We start from the raw sequence: 18,956 nt of genomic DNA on the forward strand, positions 1-18,956 counted from the left end.
CTGCACATTTAATATTCTTATTGGAAATTTGTTGGCTGAATTTTCTTCACACTCAAACTTTAGAAAGTGTTAATACAGTTGTTTGTAAAACACCAAGAATTGGACTGCTTCCCTTACAAAAGGCTTTCCAGCAGCGATCTGGAATTGTATGTGATTTACGTGACAATATCAAAGGTGTCTTTTTTTCTTTCTTGCATGGTTGGAAGAGGCTTACATAAACACGCTCAATATGCTTACAGGTTGAACCAGATCTTTTCTCATAGTTGGTTTCCATTCCAATTATGATTCTGGTTTGCAAATTGCTGAGACTTTCTTCTAAATGAAAGGTCAGCTAGGCCAAAGAGGAGTATATGGTATACCAGGGCACTGTCTTTACTTCTCTCATGGTAGGGCTTGCAGGTGCTACTGATGTCTGCAGAGTGGCTTAATGACACACAGGTGGCTCTCCATGCTCTAAGCCTGAAGAGCATGGGGAAAACTTGGTATCAAGTATGAAGGGGAGGGAAGTTCTCAAATAATTACAGTTGTTGCAGATTTCTTGAATGTTGTCCATTTGTTTGACTTTTCCAGATTAAGGTGAACATCCTGGGAGATGTAGTTGACCAGGGCAGTACAACTCTAAGTATCGACAGTGCAGGATTCAGTCCACATGTGGCCATCTACTCCACGCGCCCCGATGTCAGATGTGTAATACACATACATACCCCTGCAACAGCAGCTGTAAGTCTTCTTCCTCCTAGCTTGAATAGTAAAAAAAAAAACGACAGGTTAATCTTATGAACTTAAATCACCTTTCTAAAGCTGAATCGTTGCTCGTGGCAGTTTTAGTTTTGTTCGTAACATAGCTCCACGCTGTTGTTTTTGTCTTTAAAATAAAACTCTGATGTGAAATCAGGAAAGTAAGAGGGCAGGGCTACTGCAATGAAATGAATGGTAATAACCTGATGCTTAGATATGATTGTGCTCAGGCTGAGGAGACTAAGGATAGTTTACCCAGGCTTCATTTATAGTATCTCTGACCATATAATGTGCTGTATGCATCATCATTTATATTATACAACTCGTTTAACTGGCTTAATTAGTAGTTGTGCTCAGTTTGGATTTACTCTGCTACTGAAAAATCATAGTTAAAATATAATTATATATAAAATATAAGTAAATATATAAAAATAGAAGTTAAAATGGTTCATAAAACAATTATAAAAACATAAGGAGACTTGAAATCGTTGGTTTGAGATAAATAGATAAATACATATGTAAATATTCCTTGACAACAGACAAATAAAGGAATGGCTAACTTCTTTCACACAAGTTCTTGGAAATTATAAGCGTGGGAAATAAGGAAAAAAACGTTTCGACTGCTTGTGTTGAAAATTAAACAAGGTTAACATTTACAGAAACTCACTTGGGATCTTTTCCTATCATCAATCTGTCCTAAGGTTGTGTAGCAGCAGTTCTGTCACCCTCTTGTAACTTAGAGTAGTAAAAGCCTGAAGATACTATTTCTCAACTCCCTCACTATGCAGTGTCTCTTTTTCTGGCAAAGTTACAGTTTGCTAAGAGTTACACGTTATGTTGTGGGTTTTAAGAGTTTAATTTCTTTCCCTAATTATCAATATTTCATTTTCTTGAAATAGGTTTCATCTATGAAGTGTGGCATCCTTCCAATATCACAGGAGGCTCTGATTCTGGGAGACGTCGCTTATTACAACTACCAGGGTTCTCTTGATGATCAGGAGGAGAGAATTCAGCTGCAGAAAGTTCTTGGACCCAGTTGCAAGGTATTCAGCCTCATTCAAGCTTCCCAAACGCAATTTTCATGTCCTGTGACAGTTTCTACCATTTAACATTAGTGTCTTCATTTACCAGGTATTAGTCTTGAGAAACCATGGCGTAGTAGCTCTAGGAGAGACACTGGAAGAAGCATTCCACTATATTTTCAACGTGCAACTGGCCTGTGAAACACAGGTGAGCAAGAATATGTAACTGTCCTCATCCTCTGTAATTCTTAAGCCCATCCTCAGAACTTCATCACTTTGCTTTTATGTGTTTCCCGTCACATTCCCAAGCCTGTGTTTGGAGGGGAGGATTGAACAGCACTCTACTCCCTCACCCTGACATTCATTTTGAGTTCAATTGCTCATTCATTTTGAAATGTATATAAAAGTGAAAAATGTTTAATACTGTGATGGAAAAAGACTTTCTTAGGGTACTCTGAGAGGTTGTGTTTGAGTTCACTCCTTTTAGAGTGTGGTGATTAGCACACATTATCATCCTTTCAGTAGGAATCACCTGCTATATATTGTAATATATGTTCACACAGAAGAAAATTAGCCTGAGGAATATTGCAGCGGGTGTTTGTGTTTCTCTTGTTTATTCAGAAAAGCAAAGAATCTAAAAGCATTTCTGCAAGTGAAATAACACTCATTGATGTCTTCAGGTTCATGCATTAGCTGGAGCAGGTGGGATAGACAATCTCCTACTACTGGATCTGCAGAAGTTCAAGCCTTTCACTCACGGTGTGGCAGCAGGTGGAGGAGGAGGAGTTAATATGTCTTCACAGCAGAAATGGAAAGTAGGGGAGCAGGAGTTTGAAGCACTCATGCGGATGCTGGACAACCTGGTGAGAGCACACTTGTGGCAACGTCCCTGCAGCCTTTGGGAGCTTCTGAGTGTAGGATCAGCTGCCGTATGGCAAATGATTCTTTCTGGTTTCTTTGCGAGTTTGAAAATGAAGGTAGAACGATTTCTCAACCCATTCAAGGCATATGGGGCAGCACAAAAAAAAAAAAGATTACTTCTTCAGTCACTTTTTCAATTTTTTTTAATTTTATTTCTTAAATTGTTATTATTTTCCTTTTCCTTCTCCATAGGGATACAGAACTGGCTATGCCTACAGGCAGCCCTTGGTCAGGGAAAAGCCCAGACATAAGAGTGACGTTGAGATCCCAGCCACTGTGACTGCCTTTTCCTTTGAAGACGATGCGGTCCCGCTCTCCCCGCTGAAATTCCTGGCGCAGAGGCAACAGAGGGAAAAGACAAGATGGCTGAACTCCCCAAACACGTACTTGAAAGTAAATGTGCCTGAGGAGTCCTGGAACGGGGAAGCGAGTCCCAGGACCAAGATCACGGTGGGCCAATACTTTGGGGCAGTTGTTCTGGTTTTATACTGCTTGGGAGAAAGCAGACTGCACACAGCTCCTTTCAAGACCTCTTTGACAGGATTAGCAAATCAGTTAATGAAGCAGGAGGAAATAGGTTTGTGGGAGGTTTAGTGACATCAGTACTAATGGCACTCAATGATTTGGGCATTGCTGTTTGGAAAAGCAACAGTTAATGTTAAAAAATAAAGAATTATTTTCCCTTTGCACCTAGCTCCTCCAATTCCTAAGACAGAAAATAATGTTGCTGCTGTATGTTTTTACGTTTTAAATTACCCACCAAATATAGGAAGGTTTTAAATCACCTGTAGGTTGCTCTCGTCTCTACAAGGTCTAATTTGCCACTACCTATCCTTTTCCTGTTTGTGAGCCTGCTAAAAACAGGCTCTGAAGAGTATGCTCTTGTTACTACTCATGGTGATCGAGCCTTTTCCTCTTGCTACCTCTGTCTCCAGCCTGCAGAGCAGTGCTTATCTTGCAGGGCTGAGGAGCTCATTATTTGCTGTCCTGCTCCGAGTTGCACGGTGCAACCATAAAGGCATCAGCTCCTCCTGCTGGCAGGCTAGCAAGCATCTTTTGCACTTGTGTTTGGAAGAAATAGCCTCAGCAACAGATTTAAAACCTCGCTTCAGAGGAGTAAAGCTCCAAAATGTGTGATTAGCAGAGGTAGAAGCTGACTGTGCGACTGAGGAAATGAGAGAGCATGGATGAGCTCTGGAACCAGCAGATCAGTGTGCTAGTGGATGGGAAGCATGATGCCTCCTGAACATAGCTTCGTTAGTAGGCAGTTAGCACACAGGAGTGTGTTTTGGTGTTTATTAAAAGTGATCTGGGTGGTACGTGCTCAAGGCAACTTAGATCCCCTTTGGCAAGCGAACAAACTCATGAAGATTTGGGGATATTCCATGGATTTCGTGTGGAACTGAAAACAGTCAGGAAGGCTCTTCTTTACTTCTTCTCTTCAGCCATAAAACAGCACTGAGAATTGTCCCTCCCCATCATGCTGTGCAATTCTTTTTTTCCTTTAAGTGGATGAAAGCTGACGACTCGTCCAAGACTAGTGGAGGAACACCAATCAAAATTGAAGATCCAAACCAGTTTGTTCCTTTAAACACAAACCCCAGTGAGGTGCTGGAAAAGAGAAATAAGGTAAAAGATGTGTAATGAATAAAACTGTACTATTTCTAGATATAGTTATATGTTAAATAAAGTGTGATGGTAACCTAAAATTTTCAAGTGTTCTGTTTTTGGTAGGAAGTTTCTGATGTGATTTTGGCACTAAAAAACTGTGTATGTAATATGCTATGTACATACAAATTTTGAATGCAGTAGTTTGGTGATTGATGACCATTAACTCTGGAAATGATAGATTGGAAATGGTAGTCCCCATCATTTAACATTATATTTAGTGGATAATTAGGTGCCAGCATGAACCAAATTGCTGTAAATCGGGTACAGCATAATTCAGTCTCACGTGAGCTCTGCTCTGTGCTAATCCTTCTAGCATGCATTACACTGGAGTGTCTGTGGCTCAGTTCACTCTCTTTTGGCAATAGAAAGGAAGGAAAAAAAAAAAAGAAAATGAAAGATTGTTGGACCTGTCTGTAATCACAGATATCTCACTGCTTTTCCCTTCCAGCACGTAAGGCGCTAACTGTTAGACTGACCAAATACTCCACCCTGGGCTTTACTGTACTAGCAGATATTTGGGACGCTTTCCATGTGATTACAGAATCTTTTATTTCTTGGAAAGCACCATATCAGTATCCGTGGGGATTGAACTGGAGTCAGAGGGAGTAACTCCCTTCCTTAGGGCTGGCAAGGCATCTTGTGGTCATCCAGAGATTAATGCTACAAGTTCCAGACAATGACTTTAAGATTCTCTCAGTTCGCTGTTTCATTATTTAGTCGACTCCCATTTTTCTTCTGCATAATGTTTTTATCTGATCTGTTTTTTCTGCTTATATTTATATTTGGTCTGTCTCTCTATAGATTCGGGAGCAAAATCGATATGACCTGAAGACAGCAGGACCACAGTCTCAGCTGCTTGCTGGGATCGTTGTGGATAAGAAGCCAAGCCCAGTGAGTAGGGCATAATTCACTGATTTATGTGGATTTGGGTTATTTTGCATTGCTTTCTTTCAAGCTTCACTTTTGTGCCATTTTCTTTCTAAATACTTTGTTAGAACTGGTAATTTTAATGCCAAGTTTTGAGTGTGTAATGTGTTTTATTCATGTAGATGCATGTTTTTTATCTCAGAGGTTTAAAATGTTAGTTTCAGATGGAGATATGCATGGTAGGCATACCTGTATTTAATATTATTGTAGTGGGAGCCTTCTCTAAGGCCTTTTAAGCTGAAGAATGATGGACTCTGCGATGCACAGTGCCAAAAATAACTTCTCATTGTTCTGTGGAACTCACTGCTAAAGAAAAGCATTTAAGGCCCAGAAATGACGTGAATTTAAAAGGTGGGATGGGACCATGCAGAAGGCAGCTGTCATTGGATACAGGCTTCTAATGGAGTGGGAGTGAGTGAGGGTTTCTGGTTTCTTGCCAGCCTTGACTTGAATAGAATGTAGTTACTTCTGGTTAATATGGATAACCCTGATAAGGTATGTAACAAACCACATTGAACTAGAGTTGGCATTCAATAATTTTACGTTTCTCACCATCCATGAGTTACTGCATAGAATCGTTAGAATTGGAAGGGGCCCATAAAGGTCATCTGGTCCAACTCCCCTTCAGTGAACAGGGGCACCTACAGCTCCATCAGGTGCTCAGAGCCCCTCCATTCTGACCTTGGGCATCTGTAAGGATGGTGTGTCCACCGCCTCTCTAGGCAACCATATAAATAGATTCCTCATTTTGGCTTCCAGTATTCTTTTGCAGTGATACAGTTTGCTTGTTTATTTCAGTCAAAAAGAATATTTTCCAAATTAATTGTCTTTCAATATGAGAATTATTTTAATTCTGTAACTATAAGTTTAATCTCAGAAGCCCTCTTCCAGTTAGGTTCCTCAACTGTAGCATGAGCACAGCTACTTTCTCATGAAGACATCCTAGAATTCTTGGAGTATTTGCAAAAAAATATAGGAAATGTTACATCTGAATACCTATTGTTGAAAGATTCTCACTTCCAAAGAAAATCTAAGTCCTTGAACAGTAAGCTATTTAGGTACATGTCTCCTTTGAAGCTGTTCCCCTTCATTTAAAACAAAAAACAAAACCCCACTCAAATAGTGATTGTACCACTGTAAATGAACTGTGATTTATAGCTACAGTGGTTAATGTTCATTACTGTGTAAATGCCCATTAAACAGGGTAACTTTGGCCTTGCTGTTTTTGTTTATTTTTCTTCTGTATTCCCTCTCTTTAGGTTTTGGAGTCATCATACCAATTGCCACGTGCGTGTTGCTTGCTTCCTTTTTCATTGCTAATTTTTTAATTTCCTTTCTCCTAGCCGATGCAATTTGAAGATGATGAGCACGCGCCACCAGCACCACCCAACCCATTCAGCCATCTCACAGAAAAGGAACTGGAAGAGTACAAGAAAACAATTGAGCGCAAGCAGCTAGGGCTGGAAGGTCAGTGGTTGGGGTTTACATTTCTATCATCAGTTCATTTGTATTTCATATCTACTTGAGGAAGTAGAATCATTTTTTTTTTTCTTTATTTAATTCAGCTCACGCTGAAATTAAAGCAATGAAAGGCAAAAACCTTGGATTGTGTTGCTGAGGACCCTGTCCAGCTGAGCTGTGACCACCTGTGATGATAACGATTGTAAACTAATCTGTAACCTTCTGCACTTGTGGAAGTTCTGTTCAGTTATCTAAATGATACGTGATGAATAGTTGACTCTCTGAAAAATGATTTTTGCCACTTAATTATGAAAAATGTGACAAGGTAGAAGAAAATCTTTGTTATCTCAAGGTTTGTTTTATGTCTGTTCAAGTGTCAGAATTCACAGGAAAAACCCACTGAGCTCTCCCTGAGAACACGAATATGCTGTGCTGCTTCACGTTTGGTGTAGCCCTGTCAACAGATTCTCTACTTTCTGACCTTCAAATTCCAGTGCTTTTTGAGCTCGCATTTGTAATTTATTACCTCCAGAAGTTTTGCAAGATGTTTGATCTTTGCTTCTTTAATTTCTCCTTTATTCTCCCAATGTGCAAGGCTCATCTGCTTTCACTTTTTACGTCTTCTATCCAGGACTGCTATTGTGTAGGAAATGACTAATTCATTGTTGGGTTTTTTTTGACAGTATCACTCACTATGCACACATTATTGTGTAATAAACCAACTTGGCTATATACCACATTGGTGTATAGTGTGGTAGCCTATTCTATCAGCAGCGTGTGTGACTTAAGGCTAGATTAAACCACGGGGCATGCTATGTGAAATGCAATGGAATGCAACCCTTCCCCCTTTTTTGTGCTTTCTGCTAATGAACTAATATAAAAAGATTGTTAGCAGATGAAACGTGTAAATCTATCATTCTACGTAATTTAAACTGTGCATTGTAACTTCTTAATGTTGTCAGCATAGAGAGCACAATGCTAGCAGAGCTGTAAATCTTGTACCACTAGTACTGACATGCTTGCTTTGTTTTTACTTCTGCATGGCTACTAATCAAACTCTTGTCCTACAGATGCTGAACAGGAATTATTCTCAGATGACGGTTCATCTGTGTCACAAATTCAGTCCCAAACTCAGTCCCCGCAAAATGTCCCAGAAAAATTAGAAGGTATTCCGTGTAGTTTCTCTAAAATGCTGGTGGCTCTCATAACCTGAGTCATCTGCTTTTTTGCTGAGTTCTTTATGCTTCTATGTTGTTGAATGAGTAAAAAAGAGCCCTGTTTTCCCAAAGTCTGGGGGGCAACTCTGTCCAGTAAATTGCCTTTCCCAAGGTTTTCTAATCCATAATTCTCACAAATGGAAAATAACATGCGATGTATTGAACCTTAGTTATAAACGAGAAGGAGGAAATAGATATGTTTTGGTTTTGGTTGTGATCCTCTAACACAGGAAAGATGTGGAGCTTTTGGAGAGGGTCCAGAGGAGGGCCACGAAGATGATCTAAGGGCTCCTACGAAGACAGGCTGAAGGAACTGGGTTTGTTCGGCCTGGAAAAGAGAAGGCTATGAGGAGACCTCATTGCAGCCTTCCAATATATTTAGAGGGAGTTTATAAGCATGAGGGAAATCAACTTTTTACGCAGGTAGATAGTGATAGGACAAGGGGGAATGGTTTTAAACTGAAGGAGAGGAGATTTAGATTAGATGTCAGGAGGAAGTTTTTTACTGAGAGGGTGACGAGGAGCTGGAACAGGCTGCCCAGAGGGGTTGTGGGTGCCCCATTCCTGAAGGTGTTTAAGGCCAGGATGGATGGGGCCCTGGGCAATCTGATGTAGAACATGATCGAGCACCTGGTGAGTGGAACGTGATGATCCATGGAGTCCCTTCCAACCCAAGCCATTCTATGACTCTATGATTAAGATCAGATGTTTGGACTGAGGCTTTTCCGGAGAGGTCTAAGAAGGCACTTGGTAAGGGCAGTGTTCCAAAGATTTCTGCATGGAATGGTGGCACTTCTGTAAACCTGTCTCTGGAGTAAAATGTAATTCCAAGTATGCTTGAGACTGTGTATCTATATATTGTTTGTGTAATGTACTACACACGGCTTCAGCTGCATATGCACCTGGTAGAGGTGAGTTTAGCTTCCTCAGTCCAACATCTGGTAGTAACATTTTAGGTCTGTTTACAACAGGCAGATAAAGGAGAAAAGCCGACATCTTAGCATTTTGGATTTCATTCTTTGGATTGCAATCCAGACTCACATCTTTGTTTCAAGCTTGGGGTTGGCTTTTGTTGTTGTTGTGTTTGTTTGTCTGGGGTTTGTTTTACATGATATCACAGCTAAGTGACAGTAAAATTGTCTGTTCTCTAGAAAATCACGCAGATCTCTACACCCAGAGTGCCAACCTCATATCTGCAGAGCTACCTGTGGTGGTGGTGAACGGCAAGGAAGACGCACACGACGTGGAAGAAGACCTCACCAAGAGGGTCAGTCAGTTAACCACTAGTACTGTGGAGAGCGTAGAGATTACCATTAAAAGCTCTGAAAAGATAGAGGAGGCCCTGTCCCCTGAAGGGTCACCTTCCAAATCCCCGTCGAAGAAGAAGAAGAAATTCCGCACCCCGTCTTTCCTGAAGAAGAACAAAAAGAAAGAGAAAGTGGAAGTGTAAGTGCAGCTCTGTTGGGAGGAGATGGCGCACATTTTAAACGCTTAGGTTGACCATTAACAGAGTAGTGTTAGGGGTGTGCAGTAACTGGACTTTTAACCTAAACAAAGAGGAACTGGAAAAGGTTTTGCTTTACACAAAACAGCAACAAACAAACACAGATTTAAAAAAAAAAAAAAAAAAGACTTTCATATTAAGTGAAAATTAATTCATCTCTCACTTACCTGAAACTGCTATGAGGGTTTGAAACTTTGGTTAGTTTCGTGTAGAACTACACTGGCAGGTGCTCAAATACCGTCATAGCGAGACGAAATACCATCACGGTGTGCAGCGACAAGTTCTGCCCGGGGTGTTTTGCAGACCTTGACATTTTCAGTACAGTAAAGTCTTTATTAAAGGTATCGTTGGGTGATCATATAACTTTCTTTAAAGAAAAACAAAAACTGCTGTCCGAATTGGTAACCAGATCATACCTTTTTGTATTGTGATTTTTGACCATAGGTTTTGTGTTTCTGTACCCCTGTTTTGGGTGGGTGCATATTAACAGCACACCTTCAAATCTTTTTTAAGAGGAGGTCATATAGAAATATTATACACTGGCACATAATATTAGGGGGAGAACTGTGTAAGAGGAAGTTTAGTTGGAATTATCCAAAACGTCAAAGAGTTCCATTCATCGACAACTTCTTTGCCAAATATTTCATTTTAGTGAAATATAATTTTTGAAGACTTCTTTTCTATTTTGTCTGTCGGGGGGAGGGGGGAGACCCTTATTTTTCAAGAAGGGGGATTTTATACACGTAACATTGATAATTTAGTTTAACTGCAAAACAAAAAGAAGATTTTATATGTTCAAATGTTTGTATACCATTCAGTATAAAAAAATATTATAGGCATGTGAACCAGGCATTAAATAGTAGAGTGTATTTAAGAACGCTTGGTTTAGAGTATACTTAAATATAATTGAGGAATCCAGGGACTTAGAAGTCAGAAGACAAAATCGTTTAACATTGAACTGGATTCAGAACTTACCGTGTTGGGTTTTTTTCCTCGTGGTATTGCTAATGAATGAAGAAAAATAATCTCGTAACGTAACCAAATGAAGGAAACAAAACTGTTCAAAGGGAAGTGAAACAGTGAGAAGATAGGAGGAGACAAAGAAAGTAAAAGTCTGGTGATTATTTTTTTTAAATATATGATATGGATTGTGGGATATTTTTATTAAATCAGCAAAGTGACGTTTCCACGTTAGGAGTTTTAAGCGATTTGTGTGGATTCATGCAGAGCGCAACACTTGCTGTTGTGTTTTTCCTCACTTTTGTTTGAGTTGTAAAAGGGTCTCATGAATGTGTGTTGTCCTTTGGATGAACCCAGAACAAACCGGAGCCTCGTGCCATGGGTGGGGTGGCTCTGCCACTTGCTCATTTTTACTGATATTGTCATTTTATTACTTTTACTGTATTGTAAATACAAACTAAACATAGAAACTAACATAGGTTTTTCTTCGCTGTGTCAAATCGTCTGTAAATCAGTCATGGCAATAGGAAGTGCGTTTTAAAGATCCATGTGATTCCCAGATTACCAGTTGAAATATTATACCATATATAATCGTTAAATATGGCTGGAGAGTGGTTTGGCATGCACAATGTTGATATAGCATGTTCGGGGGCTGGTTAGCTTTGACTGTGTAAGTGTGATAATGCAGTGTTGGAATGGATCCTGGAAGCAATTTTCTAGCTATCACTAAATACTGGAATCAGTGTTTTTAATCATAGTAGAAACTTTCAGTTGCTTACTTCGTTTTTTATGTTCTACATTATTTGTGTTGTATTACAACATATGTAGAAACAGTAACCTGTGAACTACGCTTTTCATAACTTTTTTAAAAATATATCTAAATGAATGCAATGTGCATAAATATTTTTTAAAATGCAACCGTGAACTATTTGCACCTTTTGCTAATGCCTCTATTTACTTGCTTTGGCATAAAGAATGAGCCAGCCAACTCTTGTGTCCTGTGGAAAATATATAAATGTTATCTGAAATTGCTCATAGATGTAATGCTAATTAATGTTAAATCACAAATAAACAGTATTTTAAATAGATGTGTTTTGTAAAGCAGCCGTTTGTTTATACAGTGCTGTTGCATCTCTTGCTGGTAGAAAGATGCTTTGGTTACATACGTTACTGCTATGGAATCTGTTGTGAAGGTGGGTTTCCTTGGGTTCGTTCTGAAAGCTATGGAGGAAAATTGTCTGGTCTTACTAGAGAGCTGTTGTTTTCTGCCTTAGATCCTGGAGATGAAGGAGAATGGGCTTGTGGTAAACAACGTGGCGTTGTCAGGCAAGGGTGTGAACCCCAGGCGTGCTGCTGCTGCCACTTCTCCTCGTGCTTCATCCGTCTGGCTGCTGCTTAAGCGTGGGCTTAAGCTTGACAGCCTCAGACGTGGGGCTCAGGTGGTTTAAGTGATGTGCCAGGGAGATACCTTGTGGAAATTACTGTTTCGTTCATGTTAGCAAGGGAAACAAAATGTTTTGTAGGATATCTTTTCTTTCAGTGCTATTCAAAGGCATCCGTGTCAAGCCCTGCCAGCATATGGCGTACCTCGGTGCCTCCGAGGCAGCAGGATTTGAAGTGTGAAGTATTTACATTTATATGAACTATGTGAAACATCTTTTTTTACTACTGTTTGTCTCTAGGAGTATCTCCAGTCTGCTTAGTGCTGCATTTACACGGAGATGGGTGCAGTTCCAACACAGAGCAGCTTACACTGCAGGGCTCAGCGTGTCTGAAATCTTCTTCTCTGAGCTTCCATCGTTCCCAAGAGTCTATAAAGCACAACTTTCCTTTGCACTTAGAAATTATACAACATTATGGACTTCAGAGCTGTCTGTAGATGCTGCAAGGAGACAGGATAAGTTGTGGTTAAGGCCATTCTGAGTGATATTTTCCTGCCTTGCTAGTTGGGTAACTGCATGGTGCTGAGCACACAGCATAAGTTGCTGCATTGTCTGGGTGCTCAGTTTGCAAAAGTTGAGTTTGTCACTGTGTTGGCCATCACAAGCTTTTAAAGCACAGCATACTGCTCAGTGGAACAGGTCGTGCAGAAAATCTGAGAACTCCTTATCACCAATGGTTCTCAGCACATGTAACCTTCTGACTCACAGAGCAGCCAAATTTGTGCAGCAAAAGTGAAAAACACTTTGCTAATGCAAAAGTCGCAGAGTCCTTTGCCAAAATCTCTAATCTCCATTGCAAAGCCAGCAGCAGTTGGGAGACTGCAAGAACATAAGGTGGAGAAACTTGGATTTTCCTGCAGCCTTGTTCTGTGGCAGCGTTTGAGCGCATTACCTTTGAATGCTGCCGGGTTCTCCAAGTCCCCTTGCAGTTAATCACTCCACCTTTTGTCTTTCTGCATCTGCAGGAGCTATGAGTATTGAAGGGCTGAGTCCTGAAGTCCAACACGACCTTCTAAAGCCGAACGTTCAAATGGCCATTAGGTGGCATCAGATGGTCGCGTTTGCTGCATCCATTCCCTGCAGTTGGAAAGCTGTTAACAAAAGAGCTTTCAAAGAAAGTATTTTGGTGGGGATTTGGTGGGCATTATTCCAGTTCCAGCGCAGCGAGATGAAAGCTGACATCTGCCTGCTGGACTGGTTGGTTTTGATTGATTCATTTCAAAATCCAGAAATGGAAGGAGATGTAAGTTGGAGGCAGGGCTCCTTCTCTTAGCTCAATGTTTTTGCAGCTAAAAATGTGCACGTATTTGCATGTGCAAGCTTGCTGCATGGAAGAATATCCTGCTGCCCAGTGTTTTCTCTCTAGCAGCCTCACCCACTGAGGCTGGGGGCTCTCAGTGTTCCTGGCTGGCTGGGGTGGAAGCAGTGGAAATGCACAGGGACACATGGCTGGGAGCATGCAGCTTTGGGTGCCTTGGTGTTGGGGCACAGCTTTGCTGATGCCCTTCGTCTGAGGGTTTAGCCATGGACATGTGCACAGAGAACACACTGCAGACTGCCGGAGGCTGAGGGCGAGGTGTTGAGCATCACTGCGTACTCACTGCATTCTTATGCTTCTCTCCAAGTATCTTCCTTAGGTCTCTGTGGGAGACAGGTTCCTGGCTAAGTCAGACGTCTGTGCTGATTTGTTACAGTTGTCCTTCTGCGTTGGCCAGCCTGGGGAAGGAAAAGGCTGTTAATGTTGCTGTTGTGCAGGGAAAATCAGACAAGGGTAGGGATAGGTAGATAGACAGCGGTCAAACAGGCAGATGCCCTGCGTTGGCTCCAGGAGAGAAGAAAATAGGTTTGACTTTTAAAAAAGTGTGTTGTCAGATGTTTTGTACCTGAGGTTTGCCTGTAAATGAAGTCACATCGACCAGAAATGGTGGCTGCAAGGGTTTTTTCCACATGTGTTTAGCAGAACTTCCTTTCCAGTCTGCCTGGCCTGGTTTCTCCAGCTTCTCCTTCCTGTCCCTGATCAACATTTGCATAGGGTCAAACTCAGGGAGCGAAAACCAATGGCTCAAGCACACATGAGGCAAATTAAGCCTTTTTTTCTCCCTGCTTCAGCGTGGTATTTGTGCATCCACATTGTGCAGACATGACCCAGTGATGCACGTGACTGCAGAGATCCTCTCGGACCTCCTCATCAGGCACATCACCGAGCCACCTCCTCCATTACCTCGGATCAGGTGATTGAGTTAATATGCTTCACCCTTGCACCCTGGGCACCCCCAGCACTGATTCTTCAAGGTCAGAGCTCACGGGGTTTACAGCCACAGGATCCAAGATCAAGAGGTCATGGGGTCAAGATCAAAAGGTCACTGGGTATTCAAAGGTCAGGGGTCAAAAGATCACTGTATCGAGGGTTGGCAGGTCAGAGGTCACAAGGTCCTAAAGGTCAAAGGTAATGTGCATCAAAGGCCAAAGAGCCTAAGAGTCACAGTGGTACCAACACGGCTGGACAGTGCTCATGGTGGCACCTGCCCTGAGCGTGCCCTGTGCTGACGAGGATCAGGCCTTTGTTATGGCTTGTTTACTGGGTATGCAGAAAACAAACCAAACCAAACGTTAATTGGAGAAATCTTTGTTGCAAGGAAGAGCCAATTGGACATCTGTGAAGATGCTGTGCTGCTCACAGCCATGTGGATGGCACCAGAACCACACCGACCGCATGGGCACGAAGCTGGCAGTGTGTTGTGGAGGAGGTGGTGTGGGTGCTGGGGAGTGTGGGGGCCCACGTGCTCATGTCCCTGTGGGTACAAGAGGTGGTTGCATGCAGTGGTGAGACTGTGATGTTATCTTAACATTCACTTGTGACCTTGAGCACCTTTAATGTCCTGAATCTTATTCCCAACGTAGCGAGGTGCTGCATGGCCCCATCTGCAGCCTGGCTATGGGGATTTACCTTCTGAGATGTGGCTGGAGGAGAGCTGAGCCCAGCAGCAGCACGGCCAGCACTGGGACCGGGTGAACCACCTCTTAAAAAGGGGAAATCCATCACAGCCACCGACCAGCAGCCCACTCCTCATCCCTGGAGCCGTGATGGCCACGTGCCTCTCTGATATCAAGGCATACCAATGCCTCAGATCTGGAGAACAGAACTTAAACAGTGCATTCGCTGCTCTTGGTGCCAGGCTGCACACGGTTATCTGCTCGCTACGGTCTGGGCGTTCGCAGGTCTGTAAAAGCGATGCTGACTGATAGCTTGGTCTGTGTCAATATTTAAGGAACACTAAAATCCGCCCGGTTATCTATCTACCTGCCTTTCTGTCTGTATCAATATTGAGCGTTATCCATTTCTGCCTATTTTTATAACACACGGCTGCGTTGCGCACAGCCATAAATGCAGGTGAAGCCAGGCCGAGGCAGGGCACAGCCTGCTCCTTGCCTCTGAGCTCCCTCACCCCGCTGGGCCCGTGGCGGCCGAGACGTGGCTTCGCACCCCGCCCATGTCTGGAGCCATCGGCTGCGAAGGAGAGCAGAAGCAGATAGCGACGTTTCCCTGCTCCACGGCCTTTCCGTGCAAAGCACGTTAACCCGTGTTGTTTGCCCAGCAATGGCAAATTGCACCCCGTGCAATGCGTTGTGAAGGAGAGGCAATTAAATACCGACCGAACGAGTCGTGCAGCCAGCACGACTGGGGTGAAACAGCTGCAATCTGCGTGGCAGCTGGGAAGGAACTTAGGAACCTTTCTACGTCAGGCTCAGCCGTGCCCGTCTGCCCAGGTGCAGCTAAAAGTGAGCTATGCCAACGTCTGGAAAGGCACTAATCCCATAGCTAACACCAGGCACCCCAATGACTGCTTCCTTCTCCATTCCCTGGGGCTGGGAGCTCATTATCTGTTAGTCTGACTTGCTCCTGCCCTGGGGTTGGGGTGGGGACAGGGACAGAGTGACCCCAGGACAGGTGGATGGAGGTGGTGGCTGAGCCCCAGCACCTGGGATCCTGCAGGAAACCACAGCCAGAAGCCCAGAGAGGCTGGCAAAGGGGGTAAGAGTGCAATTTGGAAGTGAAAAGGTCAGCGTCAGGGTGGCAAAAGGAAGGCTTATCAAGTGAAATGTTGTTCCTCATAGCCATGCTCCTTAGCATGGACCGAGGCTTCACCTGTCCTGATGTGGGCAGTCCAGCAGCAAGGGGGACCCTTTAGCAATCAGTCACTCCAGATCTATGAGAGCTCTGCATCGCTATCCATGAGCACAGCAACCACGGCAAAATAAAATGAGAGATGTGAGAGCCCTCCAAGCAGGTTTTTTATATCTCTGTATGGCCGTTGAGCAGCGAGGAATGTCTGCCCTTGACAGATGGGCAGCACAGTCATCGCATGGAAAACAGGTTCATCCTTCCAAAGGGCAGCAGCATCCTGCAGGTGGGATTTCATAAAAGGATTACGATGGTCTCAGCCATAAAAGAGAGAACAGGTGCACCCAGGGGCCTTTGCTGACCAAAATCTAGAGCTGTTCTGGCCCCTACGTCCTGCACTGTCTCCCAGTGCTGTGCGGTGTCATAGGGTGGGGACACCCACCTGGGGAGGTGACAAGGAAGCTTCAGGGTGAGCACAAAGGTTAAACAACGTTGACGAGAAGGCAAACACAGACAGCGCAATGTAGCTGGCTGCATTTAGGCTGCTGGACCACGGCTGCTGAGTGTGTGATACTGGGGAAATAGCAAGACCTCCTCAATTCCTGAATGTCCTGTCCTTCTTGTTTGCAGCAGGAGCAGAGAGAGGGCATGTGATGATCCGAGGTGCCCAGGGGGCAGTGCTTTGGGGGAGACTTCTATGGAAATGCCCCTCTGTGCCTCCCAGCATGTATCCCCAGGAAACACCATTTCTCCTGGGCCTTGGAACCTTGGCATCCCGTCCTCCTGGGCAGCCCAGGTCCCAGCAGGTGCCCGGGTCCCACTGAGGACCCACCTCTTCCTATATTCATGTGGGGACTGTAATTTTGGGCCACTAAATGTATGTGGAGCAGAGCACGCTCAGGCAGTTCAGCATCCTGCATCCAGCAGCCAAGAACAGACTCGGAGAAGGAAAATCGCAGCACTGAGGGTGTGAGGCAGCAGCTGGGGCCCGGAGCTGGCCAGACCCACCGTGTTTTTCAGGGGCAAAAGACATCTTGAACTGAGCTAAAAGGGAAGGGAATAAAAATTCTGGTTGTTCCAGCTTTGAACCTGGTGTTGTCACACGGGGAGAAGCAGCACGCGCTGCCCACGGCACGGAAAGCTCTGCTCCAATGAGCCAGTGGCCAGTAGCATGGGAGGGCCAAAGTGGGTGGCACAGCATCACAGCCACGCTGCACTGCCTGGGAGCTGCCCTGACTCCAGCACGTGCCCCAGGACGTGCGTGTGGCCAAAGAAACGCTGTGGTCATGCCTCCTAAAAATAACCCTGCCATTGGGAGCCCAAGGGGTTTGTTTGCCCGGAGTGACTCAGGCCCCTGTGACTTCACAGCATCAATTAGTGCTCAGTAACGTGTGTGGATGGGGGCACTGCTGGGACGGCAGCCGAGGGCCGCGGGGATATCATTCAGAGTGATGTGATGTCACAGCACTGTTGTTGCATCTCGAGGGGATCCACGGGAGTCCCCTGGGGATGCGGTGGCACCGAGAGCTTCGCACGGGGCTGCGATAGTCCCCGTGTCCCTGAGTGGGAAGGATACCGATCCCTGGATGAGGGGGTGGGAAGTGACACGGGGTGACGAGAGGTGGCGATGGGACGGCACGGGTTGACAAGAGGTGACAAGGGGGAACGTGGGATGACAAGAGGTGACGCGGAGTGCCAAGGGTGACGCGGGGCGACACGGGGCACTGCAGGCTCTGCAGGTGCAGGGCGCACAGCGGGGACTCGAGGCGGCCCCTCCTGCTCCCCAGCCCCGCTCCGAGCCCGGCAGCCGCTCTCAGAGCAGCGCGGCGGCCGCCGCTCGCACTCCGCAGGCGCGGACGGGCCAGGCCGCCCCGACGGGGAGCGTGGGGCGGGGAGGGGGGGGGGTGTGGGGGGGGCGGGACGGCGGCGGCCGCCCTCGGGACGAAAACAGCGCACAAGCGGCAGGAGGCGGCTGCGGCGGCAGCGCTAGGACCGCGGCGGCGCCGGGCTCGGGCACCGCCGCACACGGGCACGGCCGCACGCTCCGCCGCACACGCCGGGCCGGAGGGCTGCGGCGGGGCATGGGGAAACGCGGGCGGCCGCGGAGAGAACCGCGGGGAGCGGCGGGGGAGGCCGGCGGGGCCCGGTGTCCCCTGGGGGACATTTTTAACACGGGGCCGGGGATGGATACCTTCCTGCACAACGTGCAGGTGCTGCTGGAGGCCGCCAGCTACCTGGAGCGGATCGAGAAGGAAAATAAAAGTGAGTGCGCGCGGGCGGCTCTGCGGGAGGGGGGAAATAAATAATCGCGCAAACTTTGGGCCGGCTGCGGGCCCCCCCGCCTCCAGCGGCGGACAGTCGCGGGACCCCCGCGTAAAGTTCGGGGGGAGCGGCGGGGCCGCGGGCGGCGGACGGGAGGGGGTCTCTGCTCGGGTCCGCGGGGAGGAGGCGGTGTCACCGCCGCGCTCCCCCCGCCGGGGCATGGGCGCAGTCACGTAGGCAAACGGCCGCGCTCGCCACGTCGCCGCGGGGAGGGCAGGGCCGGCCACGCGGGCCGAGCGGCGGTGCGGGGCAGCGGCCGGCCTCACCGCCGGCCTCCCGCTCCGCGGGCGCGCAGGACGCGCGTTGCCTTTTACGAAGCGGCGCGCACAGTGAGAGGGAGGGTTGACCGGGACGGGACAGAGGTTGTCGCTTCGCGCTGGGAACAAAGCGGGCGCCGTGTGCGGAGCGCTGCGCGCACCGCGGAGCTGCGCGGAGCGGCCCCGCTGCGCTGCGCCCCGGGCCGGCGCCCCGCCCCCGCGCAGCCACATGGTTCGCACATGGAGGCAACCCGCCGCGCTGATTGGCGGAGACCTCCAGCGGGGCGTGGCCGCGGCCGTTCGCTCCGCCAATAAGCGACGCCGGGGTCCCCCGTGACGTCACGCGTTGCTGTGCGGGGCGGCCCGGCGGGGTGAGCCCGGGCTGCCGCTG

General features: G+C 46.1%; 2 protein-coding genes and 1 long non-coding RNA gene across 17 annotated transcripts in view; 2 read left to right on the top strand and 1 right to left on the bottom strand.

Moving 5' to 3' along the window:
• ADD3 (adducin 3 (gamma)) overlaps positions 1 to 11,509 on the top strand; it is an 87,536-nt gene extending 76,027 nt beyond the window's left edge. For 9 of the 15 annotated variants that reach the window (NM_204103.2, XM_046942674.1, XM_046942675.1 and 6 more), the window contains 10 exons: positions 571 to 720; positions 1,638 to 1,781; positions 1,870 to 1,968; positions 2,441 to 2,623; positions 2,874 to 3,131; positions 4,191 to 4,310; positions 5,154 to 5,243; positions 6,623 to 6,746; positions 7,811 to 7,906; positions 9,109 to 11,509. In NM_204103.2, the coding sequence (NP_989434.2) occupies positions 571 to 720; positions 1,638 to 1,781; positions 1,870 to 1,968; positions 2,441 to 2,623; positions 2,874 to 3,131; positions 4,191 to 4,310; positions 5,154 to 5,243; positions 6,623 to 6,746; positions 7,811 to 7,906; positions 9,109 to 9,407 (1,563 nt within the window). In that variant the 3' untranslated portion in view covers positions 9,408 to 11,509. The remainder of the gene's footprint in view (positions 1 to 570; positions 721 to 1,637; positions 1,782 to 1,869; positions 1,969 to 2,440; positions 2,624 to 2,873; positions 3,132 to 4,190; positions 4,311 to 5,153; positions 5,244 to 6,622; positions 6,747 to 7,810; positions 7,907 to 9,108) is intronic. The other 6 variants (XM_025151427.3, XM_015288538.4, XM_046942678.1 and 3 more) reach the window with 1 other exon arrangement.
• Positions 2,521 to 9,733, bottom strand: LOC124418090. The gene is made up of 2 exons (XR_006939780.1): positions 9,629 to 9,733; positions 2,521 to 9,368 (listed from the first exon to the last, which is right to left on the bottom strand). It is a non-coding gene; the product is annotated as an uncharacterized LOC124418090 (long non-coding RNA).
• A 6,444-nt stretch (positions 11,510 to 17,953) lies between the features above and the next one.
• MXI1 (MAX interactor 1, dimerization protein) overlaps positions 17,954 to 18,956 on the top strand; it is a 51,908-nt gene continuing 50,905 nt past the window's right edge. Inside the window, exon 1 of the mRNA NM_001012911.2 lies at positions 17,954 to 18,248. Within this exon, the coding sequence (NP_001012929.2) occupies positions 18,068 to 18,248 (181 nt within the window). The 5' untranslated portion in view covers positions 17,954 to 18,067. The remainder of the gene's footprint in view (positions 18,249 to 18,956) is intronic.

This window comes from Gallus gallus, chromosome 6, assembly GCF_016699485.2.
Source record: "Gallus gallus isolate bGalGal1 chromosome 6, bGalGal1.mat.broiler.GRCg7b, whole genome shotgun sequence".
Taxonomy (NCBI): Eukaryota; Metazoa; Chordata; class Aves; order Galliformes; family Phasianidae; genus Gallus; species Gallus gallus.